Genomic DNA, 16,106 nt, shown 5'->3' on the forward strand with positions numbered 1-16,106 from the left:
GGGCATGCGGGAGTTTGTCCTCACGCTCATGTGGACGTGGAGCTTCCTCCCCGGGGGCCTGGAGTAGGCCGTGGTCACCATTGCTCTCTGGGCCTCCTAGGGGAGGATGACCTGGAGGCACTCAAGGCCAAGAACATCAAGCAGACGGAACTGGTGGCTGACCTCCGGGAAGCCATCCTGCGCGTGGCACGCCACTTCCAGTGCACAGACCCCAAAAACTGCAGCGTGGTGAGTCGCCAGCTCCCTGGGCTGGTACCGAACATGGCCCTAACTGCTCCAACCCCCTTGGTGGGCCTGTGTTCACTGTGGCAGGAGCTGACTCCAGACTACAGCATGGAGAGCCACCAGCGGGACCACGAGAACTATGTGGCGTGTTCACGTAGCCACCGTCGCCGAGCCAAGGCCCTGCTGGACTTTGAGCGGCACGACGACGACGAGCTGGGCTTCCGCAAGAACGACATCATCACAGTGCGTGGGGGTGCTGGATTACCAGGTCCTCAGGCTGTGGCGGGTTCCCCAGCCTCCCTCCACCAAGCCCCACCCCAACCCCCTTCTCTGCCAAGAGCTTCTCTTGTGAAGATGTAGGGGTCTTGGCCTGGCCTAGTTGCTGAGGAGTCATATCGGAGGTGCAGGAGGTGCTGGCCCAGGGCACCCAGCTTTGGTTCCTGCTGTTTTTCCTCCTGTGCAGATCGTGTCTCAGAAGGACGAGCACTGCTGGGTGGGGGAGCTCAACGGCCTGCGAGGTGGGGTCCTTGGTCTGCTCTTGAGCTGGGAGAGGGAGGAGGGGGTGGGCACAGAAGACTTGGGTGACCCTGGCCACCGCCAGGCCGTTCTCCTCTATACCCCTGCCTGGCTTGAGGCCCCTGAAGCAGCTGAGCCGGCTTCCCGCTGCCTCAGCCTGCCTGCGGGCTGTGTCGGCTCTCGTGGTTGCTCCTTACAGGGCCTGTTTTTCCCACAGGCTGGTTTCCAGCCAAGTTCGTGGAAGTCCTGGATGAGCGCAGCAAAGAGGTGAGGGGGTGGGCGGGCTAGGCACGGCTGGCACCCTCCTAGCCAGGGCCTGTGTCCCCAGTGAGTCCTGGCCTGAAGCATGGCAGAGAGGACAGAGGAGGGTGACTGGCTGCAGGCGTCAGGCAGGGCTTTCTCAGACCCATCCCTCCCATCAGTACTCCATCGCGGGGGATGACTCGGTGACAGAGGGGGTCACAGACCTGGTGCGAGGGACCCTCTGCCCGGCCCTTAAGGCCCTGTTCGAACATGGACTGAAGAAGCCATCCCTGCTTGGGGGCGCCTGCCACCCCTGGCTGTTTATCGAGGAGGTAAGTCAGTGGCTGGGCCCATGACCCCCACCCTGCACCAGCCCTGCTGTGCCCCCTAGTACCCATCTTAGGCCCTTCCTGCCCCAAAGAGGATGGGAAGAGCTGGCAGGGTGGTGACAGGTGCCCAGTTGGCCCCAAGGGCTTTGAACCAGCATCTTCCTGTCCTCACACTCACACTGTGTGCTGTTCCCACAGGCTGCAGGCCGGGAGGTCGAGAGAGACTTTGCCTCCGTGTATTCCCGCCTGGTGCTCTGTAAGACCTTCAGGTAACTGGGCCCGGGTTCTTCTGGTGGGGTCACCAGCAGTGGGAGGGTGGGGCCTGACCCAGCCCCGGCACCCCAGGAGCTTTGGTGCCCCCTCAGGTTGGATGAAGATGGCAAGGTCCTGACCCCGGAGGAGCTGCTCTACAGGGTAAGGGGGGCCTCCTCTGCCAGACCCTAGAGACCTCTCTGGGGTTAGCCTGTGGGGGAGCCTGAGTGACAGCTGACGGTGCCGTCCCCAGGCTGTGCAGTCTGTGAACGTGACCCACGATGCAGTGCACGCACAAATGGATGTGAAGCTCCGCTCACTGATCTGCGTGGGGCTCAAGTGAGTGTGGAAAAGGGGTTGGAGGAGAGCCCTGGAGTGGGGGGACCTAGCCCAGCCTCAGGGGGGTCCTTACAGGGAACCCTAAAGGACAAAACCTCAGGGGCTCAGGTCCTTCCCCAAAGAGGGTGGTCTGGGAGCTGCTGAGAGACAGGTAGGAGGCTTCCACCGTGGCTGCAGCCAGAGGGGCCTGGAGCCGCCCCTGCTCCCCACTCCTGGCCATGTCCCCAGTGAGCAGGTGCTGCACCTGTGGCTGGAGGTGCTCTGCTCCAGCCTGCCCACGGTGGAGAAGTGGTACCAGCCCTGGTCCTTCCTGCGCAGCCCGGGCTGGGTCCAGATCAAGTGTGAGCTCCGGTGAGGACCTTACCGGACTTGGGGGATGGAGGTGGGGTGGGAAGGGCTGGCTGGGAGTGACAAGAGCCTTACCACCCCCTCCTCACCTCTAGAGTCCTCTGCTGCTTTGCCTTCAGCCTCTCCCAGGACTGGGAGCTCCCTGCGAAGAGAGAGGTGGGTGGTGTGGGCCTTGTAGGGCCTGCACTGATGGAGCTGCCCAAACCGTTCGTGGGGTGGCTAAGGTGGGAACCCGGAGTGCTGGTGTCAGCAGTTAGGAACCACCCCGGCCATGCCCAAGGCCTGTGAGGTGAGGGGCTGCCCTGTTTGCAGGCGCAGCAGCCCCTGAAGGAGGGCGTCCGGGACATGCTGGTGAAGCACCACCTCTTCAGCTGGGATGTGGACGGGTGACCCCCCTCCTCCCCAGCCCAGCCTCGGGCCTGCGTCTGAGGTGGCCCAGGGAAGAGCAGCTCCAGAGCCCTGGCCAGGGCCCGGGGATATCAGGCTGCCCCAGTCCAGGTTCCCCAGCACATCCCAGGTGGTGGGAGCAGAGGGTGCCCTGCCCCACCAGGTCCTTAGGGATGCTCTAGGCCAAACCACAGTTTGTACCAAAAACCTTGTGCGGAGGTGGGGGAGTCATGTCTGTGCTAGTCTTTGCTCAGGAAGGGGATGGGGGTGGCTAGTAGGCTCCTGGCCTCTTTGGTTTATAAATAAAAACTGTGTCTTTGAGAAAGCACCTCCCTGTCTTCTGTGCGGCTAGGGCTGCAGAGCTGTATTCATGTCCAAGGTTCTGCCCTTCCTTGAGTGGTCTAGAAGAAGGCACTGCCTGGCCCCTCAGATGCTGGGACACAACAGGCCCGGGACCCAGCTGTGCTACTCACCCCTTCCATGGATTGAATAAGATGGACTAACAGGCCTGTGTTTTTGTTTTTATTTTAAAAAGTTGTTCACACACCTTCCCCATCTTTGTCCCAGCACTGGTTTTGGTGACTCCACCCCTACTCCCCTATGAGTCAGCCCAAAATGGGAAACCAGTGGCCCCAGGGCAGGAGATGGCTACAACCTCATGGCCACCCCACAGCAGGGTGAAGCTCCTCCTGTCCTAGGGCCACGATGGCTGCAGTGAGGCGGCGGGGACGGAATGTGAGTGGGTGGAGAGCTCCTGGCAGGAAGGCCAGGTAGCACCTCTGCCCTCATGGCACTGATGATAAGGAGCCAGGAAGCAGGGCAGGTGGGGCATAGGCTGTGGCAGGGTACCTATATGTCAATCACACGTGATGGGTGGGCCTGGGTAGCTGCATGCCAGACTGTGGCACACAGCTCAAGGGTAACCTTGCATCCGGCCCCCAGGAGCCGTGGCCTTCCAGGCCCTTCTGTGAGAGTAGGATGGGAGGGAGTTGCACCCATCTCCTGTACCCCCCCAAAAATATATGTCTATATGTATGTCGATATATAATATAGAGGTATATACACCTGTACAGAAAATTGTTGCCACCAACCACTAAATGGTTACACTACACCAAGACACTAAAATGGCAGGGAGCCCCATCCCAGGAAGCCCTGGGACCCTGGGGTTGGCAGACATGGGGAATAGTGGGTAGAGGCCCAGGCTAATTTCTCCCTTCACAGCAAAGCAGGGAGAGAAAGGAAGGGGATTCATCCCTTAACCTGTCTCAGCCCTGGGTCAGAAGAGAAGCCTCCTGACCGGGCTTCACCTACCTTAGCCAACTTGTAGCCAGACAGTGCCCCCTGACCTCAAAAAAGGAGGTCGAGCTGAAATGGCCCTGACCCTGACCGAGTGTCCAAAACCCCAGCGTGAGAGCCAGGGCTGCTTCTTGACAGCTGCTCTCCTCTGCCCTGGGTGAGACTGAACCAGGAGTAGGGGCTTCTCTGTTCTAGCCTCCCAGGGAAGGGAAAAAGCAGGGGCTGTGATTGTCAAGACTCACAACCATGTGGAGAGGCCAAATCACACAGGACAGCCACGCACTGGAGTACCCTGGCTCCCAGCCCCTTCCCCACCCCCAGTCTTGAGCCAGAGAGCTACAAGCAGGAATCCCAGTGCAGCTGCAAATCATGGCCGTCAAGGAAGTCTGTGGAGAAGAGGCTGGGGGCTGTGGTGCTGAGGGGGGCCAGGCTCAGCACGGGACCACCTGAGGACAGCTCCAGCCAGTCCATGCTGTCCAGGTGGCCATCAGCCAGGTCCAGGCCCATGGTGCTGCTGGGCTCAGGAACAAAGTGCAACTCCGAGGTGTCCATGGGTGACGGGGGGTGGTCCAGGATGGCAGTGCTGCTCAGCATCTGGCTATGGAGGTCGTCAATGAGGGAAAGGGGCTCTGGCCCCTCATGCCCACTGGTCAGCAGGGGCAGCCCCGTGCTGCTCTCCAGGAAATCCTCCAGGCGCCCAGGGAGGGAGGGTGAGCCTGGCGGAGGTGGGGCAGCCTGGGGGAGCTCAGCAGAGGGTGATGGCTGTGCTGCCAGGGGGGACCCACAGACTGTCTTCGGGGATGGCTTCTCCTTCCCTGGCAGGGATGGCGGCTCTTTGAAATCTGCTGAAATTTCTGCCAATCAATCAATCAAGAGAGTAAATGGATATCAGAAACCAAGCCTGTATATCTACATGCAAAAGAATGAAGGTGGACTCCAACCTCACACCATTTACAAAAATAAAACGGATCAAAGACTTAAATGTAAGAGCTAAGACTATAAAACTCTTAAAAATATTTGCAAGTCACATATTTGATAAAGAAGTCATATCCAGAATACACAGAGAACTTCTAAAACTCAACAACAAAAAACCAAACTTGACTCAAGAATGGGTAAAGGATTTGAACAGACATTTTTCCAAAGATGATATACAAATGGCCAACAGCACATGAAAAGAGCTCAATATCACTAGTCATGAGGGAGATCACAGTGTATCACTAGTCATGAGGGAGATACACCTCAAACCCACTGGAGTGGCTACTATAAAATTAAATTTTTAAGAAACTGTTGGTGAGGACACAGAGAAGCTGGAGCCCTTGTGCCCTGTGGTAGAAATGCAAAATGGTGCAGCTGCTATGGAAAACAGTATGGAGGTTCCTCCAACACTTAAAAATAGAATTACCATATGATCTATCAATTCCACTGCTGGGCATATACCCAAAAGAATTGGAAGCAGGGTCTCAGATATTTGTACACAGGTGTTGATAAGTGCATTCACAACAGTAAAATGTGGAAGCAACCTATGTCCATCAATGGATGAAGGAATTGATACTATGCTTAGTACAACAGCCTGTCACAAAAGACAATTTATGATTGCACTTAGTCAAAATCATAGAGACAGAAAGTAGAATGGCAGTTGCTACGAGCTGGCGGAAGGGCCAAATGGGAAGTTACTGTTTAATGGGGATAGTTTCAGTTTTACGAGATCAAGAGAAAGGGAGATGGATGGCAGTGATGGCTGCACACATTATGAATGTATCTAATACCACTGAACCGTGCACTTAAAAAATGGTTACAATGGGCTGGGTGCAGTGGCTCACGCCTGTAATCCCAGCACTTTGGGAGGCCAAGTGGGGTGGATTACTTGAGGTCAGGAGTTCGAGACCAGCCAGGCCAACATGGTCAAACCCCGACCTCTACTAAAAATACAAAAATTAGCCGGGGCATGGTGGTACATGTCTGTAATCCCAGCTACTCGGGAGGCTGAGGTAGGAGAATGGCTTGAACCCGGGAGGCAGAGGTTGCAGTGAGCCGAGATTGCGCCACTGCACTCCAACCTGGGGGACAGAGTGACACCCCTGCCCAAAAAAAAAAAAAAAAAAAAAAAAGGTTATGATGGGTTGGGCACAGTGGCTCACACCTGTCATGCCAGCACTTTGGGAGGCTGGGACAGGAGGACTGGCTTCAAGCCAGGAGTTTGACAGCAGCCTGGGCAACAAGGCAAGACCCCACCTTTATCAAAAAACAACAAAAAAAGGTAAATTTTAGGTGTATTTTACCACAATTTTTTTTTTTTTTTGAGACTTGAGTCTCACTGTTGCCCAGGCTGGAGTGCAGTGGCACGATCTTGGCTCACTGCAAGCTCCGCCTCCCAGGTTCAAGCCATTCTCCTGCCTCAGCCTCCTGAGTAGCTGGGACTACAGGCGCCCGCCACCATGTCCGGATAATTTTTTTGTAGTTTTTAGTAAAGACGGGGTTTCACCATGTTAGCCAGGATGGTCTCGATCTCCTGACCTCGTGATTTGCCTGCCTCAGCCTCCCAAAGTGCTGGGATTACAGGTGTGAGCCACCATGCCCAGCCGATTTATCACAATTTTTAAAAATTAAAAAAAAAATGTGCAAAGGACTCGGCCATTCTCCAATAGAAGATACACAAATGGTCAGGCAGCACATGAAAAGATGCTCCACGTCACTAAATGACAGAAATGCAAACTAAGATACCACTTCACACCCATTAGGATGGCTTGTATCAAAAAACTGAAAAGAAGAAGTGCTGGTGAGGAGGTGAAGAAACTGGAACCCTTGTGCATTGCTAGTGTGAATGTAAAACGTTACAGCTGCAGCGGAAACAGTTTAGGGATTCCTCAAAAAGTTAAACACAGAAGTTACCATATGCGGCCGGGCACGTTGGCTCACACCTGTAATCCTATCACTTTGGGAGGCTGAGGCAGGCAGACTCCCTGAGCTCAGGAGTTCAAAACCAGCCTGGGCAACACAGTGAAACCCCGTCTCTACTAAAAAATACAAAAAAAAATTGGCCGGGTGTGGCGGCGGGTGCCTGTAGTCCCAGCTACTCCAGAGGCTGAGGCAAGAGAATTGCTTGAACCCGAGAGGCAGAGGTTGCAGTGAGCCAAGATCGTGCTACTGCACTCCAACCTGGGCAAGAGAGTGAGACTCCGTCTCCAAGGAAAAAAAAAAGAAGAAATTACCATATGATCCGGCAATTCCAGCCCTAGGTTTATGCCCAGAACTGAAAGCAGGGACTCAAGACAGACACTTGCACACCGACATTCACGACATCCAAAGGGTGGAAACAGCCCAGGTGTCCAGCCACAGATGAATGAAGAAAATGTGGTGTATCCACACTACAGGGTATGACTCAGCCTTTAAAAAGAGTGAAACTCTGACACATGCTGCAACACAGATGGACCCTGAGGACATTATGCTGAGTGAAATAAGCCAGACACAAAAGGACAAACTGTGATTCCACTTCTATGAGGTCCCCACGATAGGCAAATCCATAGAGAAAGTGGGATGGGGACTGCCAAGGGCTGGAGTTGGGGAGAATGGGGAGTTACTGTCTAATGGGTACAGTTTCCCTATGGGGTGATGAAGTTCTAGAGTGGATAGGGGTGACAGCTGCACAACACTGTGAATGGACCTAATACCTCTGAATTGTACATTTAAAAAATGGTTAGAATGGCAAATTTTATTGTCTCACCACAACTAAAAAAAGAATTATGCAAAAACCAGGCCTGCTCCCCAACCCTGTGGGTTCTGGCCCCTCCTGTCCCAGCAGGATGCACTCTTTGCCCTGCAGCCGCTCTCACCAGGCAAGGAGGTCGCTGCCTGCCCAAGTGCCACCACCTGCCCAAACCTCTCTCCTCAAACACCTGCTTCTAGCATCACTGCCACCTCTTGGGCCACTTTTCAGTGTCCCTTTGGCGGCAGGCAGCACCCACACCCACCATCTCCCTTTCTCTGCCATCCCCTAGAAGCTAGAGTTCAAAGCCTGTTCCCTTTTCCTTCTTGAACAATCTCTCTGGGGTAGCACCTCCTTCCCTTGGAACCGCCTGAAGCTCACGCCAAGGCCTCGCTCCTGAGCGCCCAGCCCAGCCATCCTCACAGCAGGTCCCATACCTGCCGCCTCAGTGCCACCTGCACTGGTGAGAGATGCACCTCAGACCCCAGGGACCCAAGGATTCTCCCTAAGGCTTGAGAATTGCCGACCTCACAGGAACACCAGTGACTGAGCTCGTCTTAAATTGAAATAAAATTCACACGACATCAAATCCACTCTGGTAGAGCTGTGGTTCCAGGCTGAGCTCCCACTTTGCCTGCACCCCTCAGCCACTCCTGCTCCTGAAGCCACTGAGACACTGAGAGAAGTCCACGCTCACTGCCCAGCGTTGGCACCACAGGCCCAGGCTTCTTGCCTGCTGCCGCAATTGAGCTCCTCCCCAGGACCATCTCAGGGTCGTCTAGGATCTTCCACTCCCACCTGGGTCCCCTCACACAGACACACGCTGTCTCCTGCCCAGCATCTCCCCTACCTCCTTCCTCCCCTCTGCAGGGGAACCTCCCAGAGAGCTCTCTATGGCCACCCCTACCCTGCTCCCAGGCCTCTCACGGACTTCCTGTTGTGCCCATGATGCCTACTTCCATGTCCAGGCCTCGGTCCTCAGCTCCCTTGGCCACGGCTGGCTTCCAGGACACCGCACTCTGCCACTGCTTGTCCTCCCAACCCCCAAGGCTGGGCTTAGCCCCAACCTCTGCTCCCCCACCTCACACCCTGGGCAGCCTCCCAGCTCCAACTGCCAATCTAGATGCGACAACACCCCAACTCCTACCTCCAGCTCAGACCTCTCTCACAAATGCCACTTGATGTCAACTGTCCCTGTGAACCCTCCATTCGGTCTCGTGACACACCCTATCAGGGACTGTGCAATGTGGTCCCACACGTGCCCCCTCCCCAGCTCACCCCATCGATGGCCACTCCACCCTGGCCCTTCAGGCCACAGCCGTTGAAGTCATCCTTGGCTGTTCCTTCCCTCTCCCCCCACTTCATCCATAAAGACACCAACCTGGCTCTCTCCAAATGAGGCTGACTCCAGCCGCTCCTCTGCCCGCCACTACTGCCTGCTGGGCCACAGCCCAGCTCTCCAGCCGCCCCCAACCTGGGGCTCCCTGCTTCTGCCCTTGCATGGCTACTATCGCCTGGGTCCTGCATCAGACCAGGCCTTTTCTGCTCAAGGCTGTGCGATGGCTTCCCACACAATGGAGCCAAAGCCACTCTGCGCTGGTACCCAGGAGGCCACGCATGATCTGGTCACAAAGCCCTTCTTCCCCTTTCCTCAACTCCACTCCAACCTGCCAGGCACTCCTGAGGCCGCACAGATGCACACAGCTGCCCCTGCTCACAGGAGACATCCCGGACCTTCCCCACCAGGCTCCCCAGACCTCTCCCTCCCCTCCATTCTTGTCCTAAGGCTCCTCTCAGATCTTCATATCATCTGCTTATTTCTTACATTTGTTGTCCACCTCCCCAGGCTGCACTGTGAGCTCCACAAGGGCAAACGTCTCTTCTGTTCATTGGCAGGCGAGGGCCTTGGGGCAGTGCTCCCAGCTGAAGGACGGCACGTTCCCTGGTCCTCTCGCCCAGGCCTTGGAGACGGGAGGGCTCACAGCCACCACCGCATCCACAGTGCTTGCCCGAGACTGGCCACGCACGGAAGCATTCAGTAACAACAAACCAACCCAGGGCTAGAGACACCTATGAACACAGAAGGCCATCAGGGAGGCAGCAGGGGACCTGGGGTTACCTCCGCTCTGAATGAGAATGTCAAACAGGTCGTCCATCTGCTGGCTTGAGGAACCATTTTCCTGTGGGACAAAGAAAAAAAAAAGATAAAAATCTTGAATGGGGGCTCCCAGCCTGAACTATGAGGCCCCTCCCTCTGCCCCAGAATAAGCAGCCAGATCCACAGCACCCATGGGCGTGCCCGGACTCCTGGAGCCCGTCCCCTAACGACCCACTCCCCAAGGCCTCTCTGACCCTGAAGCTGGGCTTCACCTGCCCCCTATTCCTCCGGGTGGGGCTGTAGGAGCCTCAGCCCAGCGGCCTAGGGCAGCTGCCAACACTGGCCAGGCCCAGCCCGCCTTCCTCACCTGCTGTTTGGGCTGCTGGCTCATGGCTTCCTCATAGCCAGGTGGTTCCTTCTTCAGCAGAGAAGTGGGGGTCCCAAAGAGGGGCTGCAGTGGGTGCTCCAGGTCCATCTGGGCAGAGGGGGCAGGCGCTGGAGAGCCAGGCTGGGATGAGGGCTGGACAGGAGAGCAGGGAGAGGACCAGTGGCCAGGGGGCTGGGGGTGCAGACCTGCCTTGTAGGGGGCTGGGGGTGGGGATAGGGCCAGGTCCTCTCACACTCTAGGAGGGAAGATGGGAGGCACTGGCTTTTAGGGAGCTTTCGTGAAAGCCACTAGGTAAGAAGGAATACAGGATGGGGGGCCCTCAACCCTGCAGGGGGTGCCTGGCCCCGTTGAGGTTTGGGAGAGGTCTCTGGGCTGGGCTGGTCACCCCCTGAGATTTCTGCAGCTTGTTTCTCTGCTTGGGGCTGCTCAGGGACCCTAGTCTCCTACCCTGAGGTACCTGTTCCTGTCACTGTCTCCTCTACCTCCAAGTTCTGCAGGACCACGAAGCTACATAAAGCCTTAGGGCAGCCTCACCTGTGGCCTGGGCTGAGAGAGTGTCTGCTGGGGGAGCTTTCCGCTGCTGACACCTTGATGGGGACAGCTGGCCTCTCTGAGGGGAGGACCCTGAGCTGGATCCTGGCCAGAGAGAGGACCCCACAGCCTCTCCCCAGGGCAGGCTACCTGTGACCTTCACTGGCAATTCCCCACAGAGCAGCACTAGGGCAGGCCCAGCCTGGGTATGGGCTGCTCAGGAGTCCTGCTGCTGAGGCGCCGAAATGTTCTAGTCTCAACAGCCAGAGAGGTGGGGAGCTCACCAATGGCTCCACCCTACAGCTAGGGGGTCTGAGGCAGGTCCCTTAACTTTCCTAAGTCTCAGTGCCCCCCAACCGGTGAAGGAAGATTAAATGAAGCAAACACAAAATGTCCAGCATGAGGGGGCCCCTGGCCCAAGTGGGCTGTAACGAGACACTCTTCCCACCCTCCTCTGGGCCCTGCCCGGTTCCTCCCATACCCAGGTACCTGCTGGGGGCTCCCACTGGACAGGCCAGGGCTGTCTGCATTCTTATTGGTCACGGTGAGGACAAGGTGGGTCCCTGTGGAGTCAGTGATGAGGGTGGGAGGTGCAACCCCCTTGATGAGGCCAGGGCCCTGAGGCCCCAGAAGCAGCTGGGGGGCGGGGACCGGCTCGGGCTCAGGCTGCATGGCTTCCTGCTTCACCACCACGGACGGGGGCCCCGGGGCCGCAGCACAAGGGTCTATGTGGTTGGTGGTTGGGGCTGCCAGGCTGGGGTTGAATGGGTGAGCGGGGCCCAGGGGTTGTCGGCTCAGCTGGCAGCTGGAGAAGCTGTTCTCTTGCTTCACTGGGGTGCCCAGAGGGGCAGGGGTGGGGGCGGGCTGCTGGGCTCGCTTCTCCTGCTCCAGCTGCAGCCTGAGCCGCTCCACCAGCTGCTGCTTCTGCCGGAGCATGCGCGTCAGCTCCTCGATCTGCTTGTCTTTCTCCTGCAGCATCTGATCCTTGTCACGCCCCTCTAGGTCCGCCCGCCCCCCAGGGCTCAGGCAACAGGACCCGGCCCGGGGGCCCTCCTCCTTCACGAGGATCTGCAGTGGCGAGGCCTGCAGGGTCAGCTGCGTCAGAGGTGATGTCACCATCTCACCAAAGGTGTCTCCGGGGGTGGAGTTTTCATCACCCGTGCTGAGCAGTGAGCGCTCTGACGGAGTAGGAGACACAGGGGGTGTGGAGCCCGTGCTGCCAAACTTCACCACTCCATTGCTGGTCACCGTGGCCACCACCACCTCAGTTGGGGCCAGGCCTGCTGCCACCAGGGCTGGCCCCGTGCTCAGCCGGGCCGCCGGGAAGGCTACCACCACCTCGCCAGCCTTGTGCAGGATAGAGGTGGTGGCAGGGGCCTTGGGGGCTCCTGGGACAGGGCTGATTTGGTCTTGATAGGCTCGAAGGCGCTCAATCAGCTCAGTTTTGGTGCCTGAGACAGGCAGTGATCGCAACTTCAGCTCCTGCTTCAGCTCTGCCACCTGCAAGGCAGTCAAGAGTCAAGGAGGACAGGGGCAGCTGGACACAGGGCACTGGGTCCAGGCAGAAGGGCAGTCTGGGCCCCATGGGCCACTTCAGATGCATCAACTACCCTAATCCTCCAGCAGCCTGGAGGGCGCAATGCCCCCCACCACCTGAGCCAACAGCATCCTCTCTTTCATTGTTCTCACTCTAGCAGGGGCCTGGTTAAAATGCTCCCCACCTACGCAGGCAAGAGGGGCTGGTACATGGTGCCCACAGCTGTCCCCAGCCCCCAGCATGGTGCCTGGGCTCAATAAATATTCAATGGAACAGACTGAATTTTGCAGAAGAGAAAACTGAGCTCATGAAAGTAGGGCCCAGCCTGGTTCAGAGAACAAGTTCTCAAGGGAGAGCTTGGTCCAATCCATCTTCTGATGGGGCAGAGAAAACACGCAAGGCGCTGGGCATGACCCACTCCTCCCCAAGGCCCTAGGATGGAAGCCAGGTCTGTGGCCCTGATCACAGGCCGCTCTCTTCCCGGGCAGACACTGCACCTGAACGGCAGAGTGAGCTCCGCATTAACTAGCAAAGGGGAGAATGCGGGCAGGGCTGCTACTGGACAGTCCTGTCTACACTGACCAGGTCTGCGACTGTGGACAAGCTCCTCCTCCTGTCGCTGCCTCTGCTTGACCATCCTCAAAGGGGCACCAATCCCCACTTCTCACACTGCATGCACCATACAAGTCGAGGAAGATAAGAGACATACGACTGCCTGGACAGACGCTGGCTGTGCTGCCAACAATAGGAACCACCACGAGGAAGCTGGTGTCATTCACCATGACCACCTCCAGGCAGCCTCAGAGCTGTGTCCAAGGTGCCCCTGTCTGATGGGGACCAGAGCCTGGAGCCCTGCTCTGCTTTCCATGACGGTGGGTCCTAGGCTGGCTGCCTTCCTTGCCTAAAAACCAGCACCCAGATAGCCCCCATGGGAAGGACCAGGCCGGCAGTGACTCAAGTTTTCCAGTGGCCATGTACCTTCATGTCGTCCAGGTTGGCCGGCAGGGCTCCCAGCTTGCCAGTCAGTGAGGTGCTGTTCTGACGTGCCAGCCCACAGGGCCCAGGGGTGCCCGAGCTGGAGCTGCTATTGGTAGTGGAGAGGCTGCGTACTGGGGGGGTCCCGCTGCTTCCCAGGGCCTCACCTGCTGACCTGAGAAGAAAAGGCAGAAATTAGCACCCATCCAGCATCACCCGTGGCCTCTGCAGGTGGCAGCCCAAGCCTGGGCTGCAGGGTTGGGTACAGATGGGCATGGGGCAAGGGCCCAGCAAAGGCTAGGGTGGCCCTACCTGCAGACCACTCTGTAGCATCCAAACCAGAGGGTCCTTAAAGATGTTGGGTTCACCCCCACCAGACCTGGCACCTGCCTGGCTCAGGGTGGCTGGGGGAGGGCAGGGGCAGGTAGTGAGGAGCGGGTGCCTACTTTGGTGGGGCAGGCAGGATGGCCTGGTAGTTGTGGTGCTGCTGCTGCTGCTGGTTGAGGATCTGCAGCTGGAGGAAGAGCTGCTGCTGCTGCAGGATCTTGGCGTAGGACGAGTCCATGGGGGGCGCCCCCCTGTCCTGCTTCTGATCCGGGGGGATGTACTGGTGGTACTTGAGCTTCTTCACCTTTGGCTTCAGCTCCTTGGCCTTCTTGCTGCGCTGTGCCTTCTCACTGGCAGACTTGGGTTGGCTTTGCTGAGGGCACAGGAGACAGGGTGCCGTTCAGGGACAGCCTCAGGCTTCTCGGGGTGGGGCTGGCAGCTCTCCCCACGCCTGTGTGGCTTCCGAGAAGACATTCCCCATCCACACTTCGCCCATTTCCAATCTTCCCTGTGGGACCGTACACCCCGTCAAAAGCAGAAATGTGCCCAGAAATGTGCCAGGAAAGGGGCTGGAATGACAAAGAGGGCTGTGCCTGGCCCCCAGCTTAAAAGAGCTTCTAGCTTGGAGGGTAAATCAACCAAATGTTCAAGCACAGATATCACCATGACCCCAAGAAGGGTGAACACAAGGAGGTAAAACCCAGGTGACTGATGGAGCTCGGGCTGCCCCAGACAAGGCACTTTACAAAGACGGGGCCAGGCAAGCCTCTCAAGAACGCTGCTTGCTCTTCTCTTGCTCTTTTTGGGGCTGGGGAGAGTTCTGCCAGTTAGGAACTGTCTACTTGAAAATGGTGAACAGGCTCAAAGAAGTCACTTGCCCAAAGGCACAATGTGATCTTGTTCTTGTTCTAACACAGGACTCCAAAAGCTCCTATTCATGCCCCAAAGACCTCCAGCCGGCACAGCCACTGGGCCAGGACAGTCGGAAGACCCAAGAAGGGTCAGCAGGTGATACATGGGAGGTCTGTTCTTGGAGCAAGGAAGGGCGCAGTTGGACGAGGTGAGTTAGCAACGGAGCGCCAGAGAGAGACCATGGAGGGCCGAGAAGTTTTGAGCAGAGAATGGCAGACAGAAGCGTACAAGGCTGGATGTAGGAATAGGTGGTGTCTAGACCTTGTGGCAATGAGGACCGAAAGGAAGGTTTGGGCAGGTGACCCACTAGTGGAAGAACAGACATGTGGAAGTGAACATGTGGCAGGTGAGAAGTGATCACAGAAGAGGTTCTGGTTTTGCTGGGAGCATGGGAAGGATGGAGAAAGGGCAGGGCTGCCGGGGCTGTGGGGCCAGGATTGCCCCAGAAGAAGGGAACAGAGCCGCAGAGAGCTTCTGAGCACAGGCTGGGGAGCAGGCAGAAGTACAGGCAGAGGGAGAGAGTAGGCAGAGGCAGAGGGAGAGAGTAGGCAGAGGCAGAGGGAGAGAGTAGGCAGAGGCAGAGAGGAAGCAGAGGGCAGAGCCTAAGGAGCACCCCCAATTAAAGGGAGGAGGAAGGGAGGCAGGGAAAAAAGCACAACCAAGGAGAGGGAACCCCAACAGCTGGGCCAGGAGCACAGCGGTGGGGATGGGACTTGGATTGAGGCCCCTGAAGATAATGTTTCAGTCCACTGGTGAGGTGACTGAAGAGATGTGTAGACAAAATACACAGACTCTTCTTCCAAACGTGATAGGCAAAGGAAGGCAACAGGAGTGTGACGAGAAGCACGCTGGAGGAACTCTGGGGGAAAAGCAGGGACACCTGCTGACAGTGAGAAGAGAATGCAGGTGCAGGACAGGCGCTAACTGAGGAGGCAGCACCCGGACAGGCAGCGCTGAAAGCAGGGGTAGGCTGGGAGGAGAGGCCACTCACTGCTCCCAAGGCCTGAAAGAGGAGACAGTGACATTCAGGAAGCCACAGTGACTTTCTGACATGGAGGAAGCAGGAGGCAGCAGAGATGACAGGGTCATGTGCAGAGGCGGGACTGGGGATGTCACCATAGGACAGAGCCAGGGAGTGCCACAAGAAGGGCGGGCAGCTCCCAGAGCTAGTGGGGCCTACTAAGGCCAGAGCACGAGCACCAGACAGCCCAGGCTGCAGACTGTCAGCCTCTCCTGAGGCTCAGATGGCCAGGGAGTGCCAAGCCAGGCACAGGGTCTGTGTGAGGAGAGAGCCTGGAGAGTAAGAAAGGACAGAGCACAAAGGGTGCAAGTGGAGCAAGTTAGGGAGGCGTGGGCCAGGTGGAGGTGTGGGGCTGGGGTCCCCGAGTTCCTGGTGGCCAGGCAGCTCTGTGGAGCACGGAGGACCCTGCATGAGCTCTTGGTGCAGCTGAATTTAACAGCAGACACCTCAGTCCATGAGGCCAGCAGTGCCCAGCACAGGCTCCCCCACACCAACAGTGGTAACCCCTGCCTCCTGCAGGCATTTCAGGCCAGGCCTTGGAGGAGAACACCACCCAGTGGCACCTCCTGCACGACTCTGGCCACGTCACTTCACTGCTCAGCTCCTCTCTTGTAGCAAAGGGCTCTATTTCTGCCTCGCGGAGTTGTTGAGTGAACAAGACATAATGTGTGGGAATGAC

General features: G+C 57.4%; 2 protein-coding genes across 17 annotated transcripts in view; one reads left to right on the forward strand and one right to left on the reverse strand.

The window, feature by feature from the left end:
- Positions 1-3,282, forward strand: part of SGSM3 (small G protein signaling modulator 3) — a 40,566-nt gene extending 37,284 nt beyond the window's left edge. For 4 of the 13 annotated variants that reach the window (XM_032139807.2, XM_058431806.1, XM_058431801.1 and 1 more), the window contains 10 exons: positions 101-468; positions 689-743; positions 959-1,008; positions 1,164-1,316; positions 1,512-1,582; positions 1,679-1,727; positions 1,819-1,904; positions 2,133-2,255; positions 2,348-2,408; positions 2,992-3,282. In XM_032139807.2, coding sequence (XP_031995698.1) covers positions 101-468; positions 689-743; positions 959-1,008; positions 1,164-1,316; positions 1,512-1,582; positions 1,679-1,727; positions 1,819-1,904; positions 2,133-2,255; positions 2,348-2,408; positions 2,992-3,132 — 1,157 coding nt within the window. In that variant the 3' untranslated portion in view covers positions 3,133-3,282. Of the gene's footprint in view, positions 1-100; positions 469-688; positions 744-958; positions 1,009-1,163; positions 1,317-1,511; positions 1,583-1,658; positions 1,728-1,818; positions 2,256-2,347; positions 2,409-2,564 lie in introns of those variants that run through there. The other 9 variants (XM_032139810.2, XM_058431808.1, XM_032139813.2 and 6 more) reach the window with 9 other exon arrangements.
- MRTFA (myocardin related transcription factor A) overlaps positions 3,150-16,106 on the reverse strand; it is a 226,406-nt gene continuing 213,449 nt past the window's right edge. For all 4 annotated transcript variants that reach the window (XM_032139800.2, XM_058431799.1, XM_032139797.2 and 1 more), the window contains 6 exons: positions 13,614-13,867; positions 13,171-13,342; positions 11,145-12,155; positions 10,104-10,256; positions 9,758-9,818; positions 3,150-4,789 (listed from right to left, as the gene is read on the reverse strand). In XM_032139800.2, the coding sequence (XP_031995691.1) occupies positions 4,272-4,789; positions 9,758-9,818; positions 10,104-10,256; positions 11,145-12,155; positions 13,171-13,342; positions 13,614-13,867 (2,169 nt within the window). In that variant the 3' untranslated portion in view covers positions 3,150-4,271. The remainder of the gene's footprint in view (positions 4,790-9,757; positions 9,819-10,103; positions 10,257-11,144; positions 12,156-13,170; positions 13,343-13,613; positions 13,868-16,106) is intronic.

This window comes from Hylobates moloch, unplaced genomic scaffold (assembly GCF_009828535.3).
Source record: "Hylobates moloch isolate HMO894 unplaced genomic scaffold, HMol_V3 SCAFFOLD_19, whole genome shotgun sequence".
NCBI lineage: Eukaryota > Metazoa > Chordata > Mammalia > Primates > Hylobatidae > Hylobates > Hylobates moloch.